Source organism: Oncorhynchus clarkii, chromosome 26, assembly GCF_045791955.1.
Source record: "Oncorhynchus clarkii lewisi isolate Uvic-CL-2024 chromosome 26, UVic_Ocla_1.0, whole genome shotgun sequence".
Classification (NCBI taxonomy): domain Eukaryota; kingdom Metazoa; phylum Chordata; class Actinopteri; order Salmoniformes; family Salmonidae; genus Oncorhynchus; species Oncorhynchus clarkii.
In genome coordinates this window covers 30,167,052-30,181,208 of record NC_092172.1, presented here as the reverse complement: position 1 = coordinate 30,181,208, position 14,157 = coordinate 30,167,052, and the positions used below count along the sequence as shown (strand labels likewise).

Sequence of the window (14,157 nt, the reverse complement as noted above, 5' to 3'; positions counted from 1 at the left end):
AGAATATTTACACAGATATATTACAGTAAGTTTGACTGTAAAATATGTTTTTACAACAGGACCCAAAGTCTGCCCCCAACAGGGGGAAGAGGAAAAATATTTTCAGATGCGCAGGAAAATGCTATTGTTGACATGGTTGTTGTCAACAATGCAATAAAACTGCGGGAGATTCAAGATAGAGTGCTGGCTGATAATGATATATTTGAAAATGTTAATTCTGTCAGCACAACAACTATTGCTCGAGTCCTAAAGAAACACCAAGTAACAATGAAACAGTTATACACTGTACCGTTCGAGAGAAACAGTGAAAGGGTAAAAGAGCAAAGATACCAATATGTCCAGGTAAGACGTCTGAGGTTACGTACACAGCTATACAAAATATTTACAGTAAAAAAAAACACTAGCATTTCTACAGTAAAACTGTGCACTTACTGTTTTTATTAGAGAGTAATGGAGGTGGAAGCACTGGAAAGACCACATTCATTTGTATTTATCGATGAAGCTGGATATAACCTTGCCAAAACACAGTGCAGAGGAAGGAATGTTATAGGTCAAAGGGCCACTGTGGAGGTTCCAGGCCAAAGGGGGGGAAATATCACCATGTGTGCTGCAATGGCCAATGATGGTTTGCTTCTCAACACACCACTCATTGGCCCATACAACACAGAAAGGCTTATAGCTTTCCTAGAACAGCTCTATGCTCAGCTAATGCCAGCAGAACAGGAGGAGCCAGTAAGAAACCCCCAAGTTTTTGTCATAGTTTGCGATAACGTTGCTTTTCACCACTCTGCAGCTGTCACAGATTGGTTTGCAGCACATCACAGATTTATGGTTTTGTACCTGCCTGCATATTCACCCTTCCTCAACCCAATAGAGGAGTTTTTCTCTGCCTGGAGGTGGAAAGTGTTTGGTCACCAACCACATGACCAAATGTCTCTTTTGGAAGCCATGCGTGCCGGATGTGAGGACACGAGTCCAGAGGACTGCCAGGGATGGATAAGGCACTCCAGAAGGTTCTTCCCCAGGTGCATGGCAAGAGAAAACATTATACAGTGCCTTGCGAAAGTATTCGGCCCCCTTGAACTTTGCGACCTTTTGCCACATTTCAGGCTTCAAACATAAAGATATAAAACTGTATTTTTTTGTGAAGAATCAACAACAAGTGGGACACAATCATGAAGTGGAACGACATTTATTGGATATTTCAAACTTTTTTAACAAATCAAAAACTGAAAAATTGGGCGTGCAAAATTATTCAGCCCCCTTAAGTTAATACTTTGTAGCGCCACCTTTTGCTGCGATTACAGCTGTAAGTCGCTTGGGGTATGTCTCTATCAGTTTTGCACATCGAGAGACTGACATTTTTCCCCATTCCTCCTTGCAAAACAGCTCGAGCTCAGTGAGGTTGGATGGAGAGCATTTGTGAACAGCAGTTTTCAGTTCTTTCCACAGATTCTCGATTGGATTCAGGTCTGGACTTTGACTTGGCCATTCTAACACCTGGATATGTTTATTTTTGAACCATTCCATTGTAGATTTTGCTTTGTTTTGGATCATTGTCTTGTTGGAAGACAAATCTCCGTCCCAGTCTCAGGTCTTTTGCAGACTCCATCAGGTTTTCTTCCAGAATGGTCCTGTATTTGGCTCCATTCATCTTCCCATCAATTTTAACCATCTTCCCTGTCCCTGCTGAAGAAAAGCAGGCCCAAACCATGATGCTGCCACCACCATGTTTGACAGTGGGTATGGTGTGTTCAGGGTGATGAGCTGTGTTGCTTTTACGCCAAACATAACGTTTTGCATTTTTGCCAAAAAGTTCAATTTTGGTTTCATCTGACCAGAGCACCTTCTTCCACATGTTTGGTGTGTCTCCCAGGTGGCTTGTGGCAAACTTTAAACGACACTTTTTATGGATATCTTTAAGAAATGGCTTTCTTCTTGCCACTCTTCCATAAAGGCCAGATTTGTGCAATATACAACTGATTGTTGTCCTATGGACAGAGTCTCCCACCTCAGCTGTAGATCTCTGCAGTTCATCCAGAGTGATCATGGGCCTCTTGGCTGCATCTATGATCAATCTTCTCCTTGTATGAGCTGAAAGTTTAGAGGGACGGCCAGGTCTTGGTAGATTTGCAGTGGTCTGATACTCCTTCCATTTCAATAGTATCGCTTGCACAGTGCTCCTTGGGATGTTTAAAGCTTGGGAAATATTTTTGTATCCAAATCCGGCTTTAAACTTCTTCACAACAGTATCTCGGACCTGCCTGGTGTGTTCCTTGTTCTTCATGATGCTCTCTGCGCTTTTAACGGACCTCTGAGACTATCACAGTGCAGGTGCATTTATACGGAGACTTGATTACACACAGGTGGATTGTATTTATCATCATTAGTCATTTAGGTCAACATTGGATCATTCAGAGATCCTCACTGAACTTCTGGAGAGAGTTTGCTGCACTGAAAGTAAAGGGGCTGAATAATTTTGCACGCCCAATTTTTCAGTTTTGGAATTGTTAAAAAAGTTTGAAATATCCAATCAATGTCGTTCCACTTCATGATTGTGTCCCACTTGTTGTTGATTCTTCACAAAAAAATACAGTTTTATATCTTTATGTTTGAAGCCTGAAATGTGGCAAAAGGTCGCAAAGTTCAAGGGGGCCGAATACTTTCGCAAGGCACTGTATGTGATGTTGAAGAAAACCTGTGGCCTGATGCTAGAGAGAGGCAGGATTAGCCCCTCAATTATTTGTTCGAATTACAGTATCTACTTTTAGTTTCTACCTTTTTTTTCTCATTACTGTAATTCCGTAAATTACTACAGACTATTGAAGCAAACTGCTAATTTTCATTTACCTTAAAGAATTGTTATGTTCTAAAAAATGTAATAAATCATGTGAAAGAATGTCACTCTTTTCTTTGAAGAAAATATTACTTTGTATGAAGTCACTGAAATTGTTCAAACTGTAAAGATGAAAAGTTTGTATTTTCTGTATTGGTGTTTGATGCTAGTGTTTTTACTCTCAGTGTGTTCTGAGTGACAGTGTGTGTTATCTCAGTGAGGGTTGTGCATAGTGTTTGGCTGCACTGAGCGTGTTTTGAGCCATGTGTTAAGAGTTGTGTGGCTTGGAATGAGTTTTGCAGGTGATGTGAACTGTTTAGCTCAGGTGACTGTTGGTAGTGCAGACTGTAGTTAGAGTTTTGCACATGTGACTCCAGTTGTGCCCACTGTCGTTTAGCAATCGAAAAAAACTGTAAGAAAGAAGCCTGCCAGCTACCAGCTGTCTGCATGACTATTAGCTGCTAGCTATCTCAGAGAGAGAGAGAGAGAGAGAGAGAGAGAGAGAGAGAGAGAGAGAGAGAGAGAGAGAGAGAGAGAGAGAGATGTTAAATGTCTGGTTTACTTTGACTACATCCATAATGCGTTTATTACACATTTATTAGCATTTCCTGAAAAAAAGCATTTCCTGAACGTGTTATAACAGGTCCCAACCGCATTGTTAAAGGTTAACAAAATATATCCATAGCATATCTACAGCGCATTCATGTCATGCTATGCAAGAGCTCATATTTAGGTATCTTAATAGATACATCATTACATTAACAGAGTGGTGTCATCATTTTGGCTGTTCTCAAAAGTGTGCTTCTGCCATACCAGCGTGGCAGAATCTTCAAGCACCATTGAAAAAGAAGAAGGTAAATCATGGGCCTATACCGGCCGGTGAGGGGCATGGAGCTAGTGCAGGCTATATATCTGTTACGGTGCGTGAATGAGGACCCAAAAGCGAATTAACTTAAACAGAGCTTCTTTAATTACCAAACATAGGTAGGCTCAGACGGACCGGCAGATTCCGACAGGACAAGACAAGGTTACAGCAAACATGACGACAGTCTGGTTCAGGCATGAAACACAACAAACAAGAATCCGACAAGGACAGGAACAGAAACAGAGAGCGATATAGGGACCTAATCAGAGGGAAAAAGGGAACAGGTGGGAAACGGGGTGAATGGGTAGTTAGAGGAGACAAGGAACAGCTGGGGGAAAGCGGGGGAGAAAAGGTAACCTAACAACGACCAGCAGAGGGAGACAGGGTGAAGGGAAAGGACAGAGACAAGACACAACATGACAGTACATGACAGTACCCCCCCACTCACCGAGCGCCTCCTGGCGCACTCGAGGAGGAAACCTGGCGGCAACGGAGGAAATCCTCGATCAGCGCACGGTCCAGCACGTCCCGAGAGGGGACCCAACTCCTCTCCTCAGGACCGTACCCCTCCCAATCTACGAGGTACTGGTGACCACGGCCCCGAGGACGCATGTCCAAAATTCTACGGACCCTGTAGATGGGTGCGCCCTCGACAAGGATGGGGGGGGGGGGGGAAGACGAGCGGGGGCGCGAAGGACGGGCTTGATGCAGGAGACATGGAAGACCGGGTGGACGCGACGAAGGTATCGCGGAAGAAGAAGTCGAACTGCGACAGGATTAATGACCCGAGAAATACGGAACGGACCAATGAACCGCGGGGTCAACTTGCGAGAAGCCGTCTTAAGGGGAAGGTTCTGAGTGGAGAGCCAAACTCTCTGACCGCGACAATATCTAGGACTCTTAGTTCTACGCTTATTAGCAGCCCTCACAGTCTGCGTCCTATAACGGCAAAGTGCAGACCTGACCCTCTTCCAGGTGCGCTCGCAACGTTGGACAAAAGCCTGAGCGGAGGGGACGCTGGACTCGGCGAACTGAGATGAGAACAGCGGAGGCTGGTACCCGAGGCTACTCTGAAAAGGAGATAGCCCGGTCGCAGACGAAGGAAGCGAGTTGTGGGCGTATTCTGCCCAGGGGAGCTGTTCTGACCAAGACGCAGGGTTACGAAAAGAAAGACTGCGTAAGATGCGACCAATAGTCTGATTGGCCCGTTCTGCTTGACCGTTAGACTGGGGGTGAAAGCCGGAAGAGAGACTGACGGAAGCCCCAATCAAACGGCAAAACTCCCTCCAAAATTGAGACGTGAATTGCGGACCTCTGTCCGAAACGACGTCTGACGGAAGGCCATGAATTCTGAAAACATTCTCGATGATGATTTGTGCCGTCTCTTTAGCAGAAGGAAGCTTAGCAAGGGGAATGAAATGAGCCGCCTTAGAGAACCTATCGACAACCGTAAGAATAACAGTCTTCCCCGCTGACGAAGGCAGTCCGGTGACAAAATCTAAGGCGATGTGAGACCACGGTCGAGAGGGAATAGGAAGCGGCCTGAGACGGCCGGCAGGAGGAGAGTTACCGGACTTAGTCTGCGCGCAGACCGAACAAGCAGCCACGAAACGACGCGTGTCATGCTCCCGGGTGGGCCACCAAAAACGCTGGCGAATGGAAGCAAGCGTACCCCGAACGCCAGGGTGGCCGGCTAACTTGGCAGAGTGAGCCCACTGAAGAACGGCCAGACGAGTAGGAACGGGAACGAAAAGAAGGTTCCTAGGACAAGCGCGCGGCGACGGAGTGTGAGTGAGCGCTTGTTTTACCTGCCTCTCAATTCCCCAGACAGTCAACCCGACAACACGCCCCTCAGGGAGAATCCCCTCGGGGTCAGTGGAGGCTACTGAAGAACTGAAGAGACGAGACAAAGCATCAGGCTTGGTGTTCTTAGAGCCCGGACGATAAGAAATCACGAACTCGAAACGAGCGAAAAACAGCGCCCAACGCGCCTGACGCGCATTAAGTCGTTTGGCAGAACGGATGTACTCAAGGTTCCTATGGTCAGTCCAAACGACAAAAGGAACGGTCGCCCCCTCCAACCACTGTCGCCATTCGCCTAGGGCTAACCGGATGGCGAGCAGTTCGCGGTTACCCACATCATAGTTACGTTCCGACGGCGACAGGCGATGAGAAAAATACGCGCATGGGTGGACCTTGTCGTCAGAGAGGGAGCGCTGAGAAAGGATGGCTCCCACGCCCACCTCTGACGCGTCAACCTCGACAACGAACTGTCTAGAGACGTCAGGTGTAACAAGGATAGGAGCGGATGTAAAACGATTCTTGAGGAGATCAAAAGCTCCCTGGGCGGAAACGGACCACTTAAAGCACGTCTTGACAGAAGTAAGGGCTGTGAGAGGAGCTGCCACCTGACCGAAATTACGGATGAAACGACGATAGAAGTTCGCGAAGCCGAGAAAGCGCTGCAGCTCGACGCGTGACTTAGGGACGGGCCAATCAATGACAGCTTGGACCTTAGCGGGATCCATCTTAATGCCTTCAGCGGAAATAACAGAACCGAGAAATGTGACGGAGGAGGCATGAAAAGTGCACTTCTCAGCCTTCACAAAAAGACAATTCTCTAAAAGGCGCTGGAGGACACGTCGAACGTGCTGAACATGAATCTGGAGTGACGGTGAAAAAATCAGGATATCGTCAAGGTAAACGAAAACAAAGATGTTCAGCATGTCTCTCAGGACATCATTGACTAATGCCTGAAAGACAGCTGGAGCGTTAGCGAGGCCGAAAGGAAGAACCCGGTATTCAAAGTGCCCTAACGGAGTGTTAAACGCCGTCTTCCACTCGTCCCCCTCCCTGATGCGCACGAGATGGTAAGCGTTACGAAGGTCCAACTTAGTGAAAAACCTGGCTCCCTGCAGGATCTCGAAGGCTGAAGACATAAGAGGAAGCGGATAACGATTCTTCACTGTTATGTCATTCAGCCCTCGAAAATCTATGCAGGGGCGCAGAGACCCGTCCTTCTTCTTGACAAAAAAAAACCCCGCTCCGGCGGGAGAGGAGGAGGGGACTATGGTACCGGCGTCAAGAGCTACAGACAAATAATCTTCGAGAGCCTTAAGTTCGGGAGCCGACAGAGAGTATAGTCTACCCCGGGGGGGGGTGGTTCCCGGAAGGAGATCAATACTACAATCATACGACCGGTGTGGAGGAAGAGAGGTGGCCCTGGACCGACTGAACACCGTGCGCAGATCGTGATATTCCTCAGGCACCCCTGTCAAATCACCAGGCTCCTCCTGTGAAGAAGAGACAGAGGAAACAGGAGGGATAGCAGACATTAAACATTTCACATGACAAGAGACGTTCCAGGAGAGGATAGAATTACTAGACCAATTAATGGAAGGATTATGACAAACTAGCCAGGGATGGCCCAAAACAACAGGTGTAAAAGGTGAACGAAAAATTAAAAAAGAAATGGTTTCACTATGATTACCAGAAACAGTGAGGGTTAAAGGTAGCGTCTCACGCTGAATCCTGGGGAGAGGACTACCATCCAGAGCGAACAAGGCCGTGGGCTCCTTTAACTGTCTGAGAGGAATGTCATGTTCCCGAGCCCAGGTCTCGTCCATAAAACAGCCCTCCGCCCCAGAGTCTATTAAGGCACTGCAGGAAGCTGACGAACCGGTCCAGCGTAGATGGACCGACAAGGTAGTGCAGGATCTTGAAGGAGAGACAGGAGTAGTAGCGCTCACCAGTAGCCCTCCGCTTACTGACGAGCTCTGGCCTTTTACTGGACATGAAGTGACAAAATGACCAGCGGAACCGCAATAGAGACAGAGGCGGTTGGTGGTTCTCCGTTCCCTCTCCTTAGTCGAGATGCGGATACCTCCCAGCTGCATGGGCTCAGCACCCGAGCCGGCAGAGGAAGATGGTAGTGATGCGGAGAGGGAGGCGACGGAGAGCGCGAGCTCCTTTCCACGAGCTCGGTGACGAAGATCAACCCGTCGCTCAATGCGAATAGCGAGTTCAATCAAGGAATCCACGCTGGAAGGAACCTCCCGGGAGAGAATCTCATCCTTTACCTCTGCGCGGAAACCCTCCAGAAGACGAGCGAGCAAGGCCGGCTCGTTCCAGCCACTGGAGACAGCAAGAGTGCGAAACTCAATAGAGTAGTCTGTTATGGATCGATTACCTTGACATAGGGAAGACAGGGCCCTGGAAGCCTCCTCCCCAAAAACAGATCGATCAAAAACCCGTATCATCTCCTCCTTAAAGTCCTGATACTGGTTAGTACACTCAGCCCTTGCCTCCCAGATTGCCGTGCCCCACTCACGAGCCCGTCCAATAAGGAGAGATATGACGTAGGCGACACGAGCAGTGCTCCTGGAGTAAGTGTTGGGCTGGAGAGAAAACACAATATCACACTGGGTGAGGAACGAGCGGCATTCAGTGGGCTCCCCAGAGTAACACGGCGGGTTATTGATTCTGGGCTCCGGAGATTCGAAAGCCCTGGAAGTGGCCGGTGGATCGAGGCGGAGATGGTGAACCTGTTCTGTGAGGTTGGAGACTTGGGTGGCCAGGGTCTCAACGGCATGTCGAGCAGCAGACACTTCCTGCTCGTGTCTGCCTAGCATCGCTCCCTGGATCCCGACGGCTGAGTGGAGAGGATCCGAAGTCGCTGGGTCCATTCTTGGTCGGATTCTTCTGTTACGGTGCGTGAATGAGGACCCAAAAGCGAATTAACTTAAACAGAGCTTCTTTAATTACCAAACATAGGTAGGCTCAGACGGACCGGCAGATTCCGACAGGACAAGACAAGGTTACAGCAAACATGACGACAGTCTGGTTCAGGCATGAAACACAACAAACAAGAATCCGACAAGGACAGGAACAGAAACAGAGAGAGATATAGGGACCTAATCAGAGGGAAAAAGGGAACAGGTGGGAAACGGGGTGAATGGGTAGTTAGAGGAGACAAGGAACAGCTGGGGGAAAGCGGGGGAGAAAAGGTAACCTAACAACGACCAGCAGAGGGAGACAGGGTGAAGGGAAAGGACAGAGACAAGACACAACATGACAGTACATGACAATATCAGCATCATTTTCAAAACATGGTTTGGCCTTTTGGCATATTCACTAACACTGGTATGGAAGAAGCACACTTCTGATAACAGACATAATGATGACACTATGCTGTCATTGTTATAATGCATCTATTATTAAGATACCTAAATATGAGCTCTTGCATAGAATGACATGAATGCGGTATAGGATATATTTCATGAACCTTTAATATTGTGGTTGGGACCTGTTATAACAAGCTCATGAAATGCTTATAGATGTATAGTAAATGGATATGTAGTCAATAATTACCAACTACGGTAGATATCAACTTGGCAAGTTCCCCAACGCCAGTGTATATAATGTCAAATCAAATCAAATCAAATGTTATTTGTCACATGCGACGATTAAACAACAAGTGTAGACCTTACAGTGAAATGCTTACTTATACACCTTTAACCAACAATGCAGGTTTAAGAAAAATACCCCCAAAAATAAGCAATAAAGTAAAACATAATTAAAGAGCAACAGTAAAATAACAATAGCGAGGCTTTATACAGGGGGTACCGGTACAGAGTCAATGTGCGGGGTCAATGTATTGTCCAGTTAGTGTGCATTTTTTATATGTAGAAGTTTCCATTTCTGAAGATGGACACACAGACAGTCATCCTCTGCCTGATCTTTCTGCTCCAAAAAGCAAAGCAGAGAGAGAGAAAAGAGAGAAAAAAGAGAAAGAGAAAGAGAGAGAGAAGAGAAAGAGAGAGAAGAGAAAGAGAGAAGAGAAAGAGAGACAGAGAGAGAAAAGAGAGCAAGGCGCTAGATAAAAGAGATGGAGAGAGAGAAGAGAGATAGAGATAAAAGAGAGGGAGAGAGAGGGAGGGCAAGCGGGAGAGAGGGGGAGGAGGGCAGTTGGCTATAAAACATCTGTCTTGAGTGGACTAACTTGTCAATCTCCCTGCTGCTGGATTAATGACATTAGAGACACCCGACTGGCTCACTGTGACGCCGTCACTGCGCTCTCCTCTCCTCTCTTGCTTTTTTTCTTTCCTCTCCTCCTACTCTCTCATCCGTTTCTCAATCCTCTCCCATGCTCCTCTCTTCTCTTCTCCTCTTCTCTCCATTACTCCTCCTCTCCTTTTATACCCTCTCATTTCCTCCCTATCTCCTCTAATCCCTCTTCCCTCTTTCCGCTCTCCTCTCCTCCCTATCCTCTTTCCTCTCCATCTCCTCTAATCTCTAATCTCTCTTCCCTCTTTCCTCTCTCCTCTCATCCCTATCCTCTTCCTCTCAGCAGCATATGGGTGTTTACAGTGTAATCTGAGATACAGTTCTCTTAGGGATGTTCTTTTGTCAATTTAGCAGATAAAACACCAACATCTGCTCGCCCTACTTAAAACCACAAAAGGACTACTACTCCTGTATGCAGCTTCACTCGGGACTACAAATCCCATTATATGCAGCTGCGTTTAGGACTACATTTCCCATCCACAGCTACACTCAGGACTACAGATCCCACAATCCGCAGCTACACTAAGGACTACAGATCCCATAATATGCAACTACACATGGAACGACAGATCGCACATTCTGCAGCTATACTCTGATTAACCTTTACAGGATCGGTGACCCGACCTCAGGCAGTTGAGCTAACATAGGCTAATGTGATTAGCATGAGGTTGTAAGAAACAAAAAAATCCCAGGACATAGACATATCTGATATGGGCAGAAATCTTGTTAATCTAACTGGACTGTCCAATTTACAGTAGCTATGACAGTGAAATAATACCATGCTATTGTTTTAGAGTGCACAATTATGAACATGACAATATATTAATAAACCAATTAGGCACATTTGGGCAGTCTTGATACAACATTTTGAATAGATGTGCAATAGTTAATTGGATCATACTAAAACTTTGCACATACACTGATATCTAGTGGCCATCTAGTGGCCAAAGTCTAAATTGCGCCTAGGCTAGAATAATTCATTATGGCCTTTCTCTTGCATTTTTTAAAATCTTTGTATTATCTTTTGCCAGATGTAATGTGTTATATTCTCCTACATTAATTTCACATGAGCTAGTTCAGGGCTACAAAAAAATTCATAAACATCTGAGGGTCCCTGGGGAGAGGTTTGAAAACCACTGAACTACACAACTCTAATACAGTAAACTACATTACTGTAATAACTATTTAATGAACATTACTTTGACAGTGTAATAACGTTACCTACAAACCTTATACATTAACATAATAGTTACCTACAATAATTTTAATTTATGTGATAGACTGTATTGTGATAGACAGCATTACAGGTACGGCATTAGTGAAATTAGGAAATGTAGCATCCTATCCAACTATCTTTATTTATTTAGTGGGAGGAGAGGATTGGAGGGAGGGAGATGAGGATTGGAGGGAGGGAGATGAGGATTGGAGGGAGGGAAGGAGATGAGGATTGGAGGGAGGGAGATGAGGATTGGAGAGAGGGAAGGAGATGAGGATTGGAGGGAGGGAGGGAGATGAGGATTGGAGGGAGGGAGATGAGGATTGGAGAGAGGGAAGGAGATGAGGATTGCAGGGAGGGAAAGAGATAAGGATTGGAGGGAGGGAAGGAGATGAGAATTGGAGGGAGGGAAGGATATGAGGATTGGAGGGAGGGAAGGAGATGAGGATTGGAGGGAGGGAAGGATATGAGGATTGGAGGGAGGGAAGGAGATGAGGATTGGAGGGAGGGAGATGAGGATTGGAGAGAGGGAAGGAGATGAGGATTGCAGGGAGGGAAAGAGATAAGGATTGGAGGGAGGGAAGGAGATGAGAATTGGAGGGAGGGAAGGATATGAGGAATGGAGGGAGGGAAGGAGATGAGAATTGGAGGGAGGGAGATGAGGATTGGAGGGAGGGAGGGAGATGAGGATTGGAGGGAGGGAGATGAGGATTGGAGAGAGGGAAGGAGATGAGGATTGCAGGGAGGGAAAGAGATAAGGATTGGAGGGAGGGAAGGAGATGAGAATTGGAGGGAGGGAAGGATATGAGGATTGGAGGGAGGGAAGGAGATGAGGATTGCAATCAATTAAAGCAGAAAGCTCTGGAGGTCAGGGGAAAGGAAAACTAATTCTCCCTCCATCGATTAAAATGTCTCTCTCTCTCTCTTTCTGATTCTTGTACAGCACAGTACAGCAGTGTTCACCATTAAGCAGATTGTCTCTCAGCAGCATTACTCTCTACCTGTTCATTCCTACTGTACTGACAAGCTAATAAAGCTAATCTACTCTCTACAGTGATGAAGCAGCCTAATCTAGTCATTTAGTCTGACCAAATCTATCTTCTAGCTGGACACTTCCTGGACAGTTCCAGTACAATGCCAAGCAGCTCTTGTGACATTCATCTCTGAACACACACACACTTGTGGACGGACACAATGAAAGCACCCCCCACCCACCCACCCCCCCCACACACACACACACACACACACTGACAGTTTTAACATGGCTGCAGGGGTCCATGTCTGTATGTGTCAAAGCTCCCCAACCCCCAACTCTGTGTGCCCCCTTAACCCCCCGTGGCAGTGCTTTTGCCTTTATGCATGGCCATCACATTAGCCCCTCCCCCTTTTTACCCCTGGGTGATCTGATTGTCCAGTGATTTACATGCAGACAGTGAGTGGGGCGACCTACCAGGTCCTCGTTGTTCAGGGTCGATCTAGTCACCAGGGCGAACGAGATGCCTGCCTTTCGAGCAGCGAGAGTCTGGGAAAAAGAGAGAGAGAGAGAAAGAGACAGAGAGAGACAGAGATAGGGGGAGTAGACAGAGAGAAAGAGAGAGAGAGAGCGGGGGGGGGGGGTAGACAGAGAGAAAGAGAGAGAGAGGGGGGGGGAGTAGACAGAGAGAAAGAGAGAGAGAGGAGGGGGGGAGTAGACAGACAGACAGACAGAGAGAGAGAGAGAGAGAGAGAGAGAGAGAGAGAGAGAGAGAGAGAGAGAGAGAGAGAGAGAGGGAGAGAGAGAGAGAGAGAGAGAGAGAGAGAGAGAGAGAGAGAGAGAGAGAGAGACAAGAAGAGACTAAATTAATGCAACTAAGAACCATGACACCATATTAATAATCAAACAAAATGGTTTTCTAGCACTGCAATAGGATTGTCACTGTCCTTTAGAAGCAGGGCCATGGGGGGGTCAAATACCTTCTAATGCTGAACTCGACTATCGTATCACGGTGGTGTCTGCCGTAGAAATAACTGTCTATTCCTCACTTTCAGCCGGTCTCTATAGTTGTAGAGCCAGAATCAGGATGCATTCCCAAGGATGCCATATTTCCTGTGTAATGTACAGTACTTTGACCTGAGCACTATGGGCGCTGCTCAAAGTAGTGCACACTATAGGAAATAGGGTGTTATTTGGAGTCAGCACAGAGAGATTAGCCCTTTGTCTTGTTCGCGGCCATAACAGCCAGACCAACTGAGAAGATAAGAGATGGAGCAACAAACGTCCTGGCCCCAGCCATCACAGACCCTCACGGAAGTAGAAGTGGGTTCAAATGCTATTTGAAATCTTTCAAATATTTTGAAAGGGGAATGGGGTTAGGAATTTTGGGACTATTCTATCAGTCCATTAAGCCATGCAAGCTCAGTCAAGCACAGATCAACTATTTACAAATCATGTAAAATAGTGTTTGAACACAGCTCTGTCACAGAAACACAACTCTCTGTCTGATTCAGACATCCCAGGATGTCTACTACAAAGAATGTACCTCTAGCGAGCTTCTTGTTCATTATCAAGGCCCTAACAACAAGTGAAGACAGAGAGAAATAGAACAACTTACCCAGATATATAATGTTATCATTTTGTAAAGGGCTTTGACTTACCATAGCCTGATGGTTTCCACAGACGCAATGAAAAGAAAAAGCAAGAGATGCAATTAGAAGCTGTCTGTCTGGCAGGCAGACATGGGCATTATCTCAAATGACACCCTATTCCCCATAAAGTGCACTACTTTTGACCAGGATCTGGCCTATTGTCTATATAGTGCATTACCTTTGACCAAGTTCCACAGGGCTCTGGTCAAAAGTAGTGCACTCTCTAGGTAATAGGGTGCCAGGGCCGATAGTAGTGCACTATAAAGAGAAAAGGATGCCATTTCAAATGAAGCCCTGATGTCACACAGAGAATAGCCACAGCATGGTTGAACTGAGAGATTTATAGCTAAGACAATCTGTGACATGCATTACAAGTCAGCTCTATGGAACAATTCATCTCAGTCATTTAGAGCTCTACAATCTATAGAATCATATTCTTTACATGCATTAAACCTTACAGAATTGCACTCATGCTTGGTATTTGTAGTGTTGGTCTCGGTACATGTATAGGTCCAGGTGATTTGTTTCCTGACCACATGACCTGACCAG

General features: G+C 46.4%; 2 protein-coding genes across 3 annotated transcripts in view; one reads left to right on the top strand and one right to left on the bottom strand.

Moving 5' to 3' along the window:
- The window catches only part of LOC139385090 (protein unc-13 homolog C-like), a 235,673-nt gene that overhangs the window by 194,282 nt on the left and 27,234 nt on the right, over positions 1–14,157 (bottom strand). For both annotated transcript variants that reach the window (XM_071130138.1, XM_071130139.1), the window contains exon 5: positions 12,434–12,487. In XM_071130138.1, coding sequence (XP_070986239.1) covers positions 12,434–12,487 — 54 coding nt within the window. The remainder of the gene's footprint in view (positions 1–12,433; positions 12,488–14,157) is intronic.
- The window catches only part of LOC139385091 (alpha-protein kinase 3-like), a 370,338-nt gene continuing 364,462 nt past the window's right edge, over positions 8,282–14,157 (top strand). Inside the window, exon 1 of the mRNA XM_071130142.1 lies at positions 8,282–8,410. The gene's annotated coding sequence lies outside the window, so the exon portion shown is untranslated. The remainder of the gene's footprint in view (positions 8,411–14,157) is intronic.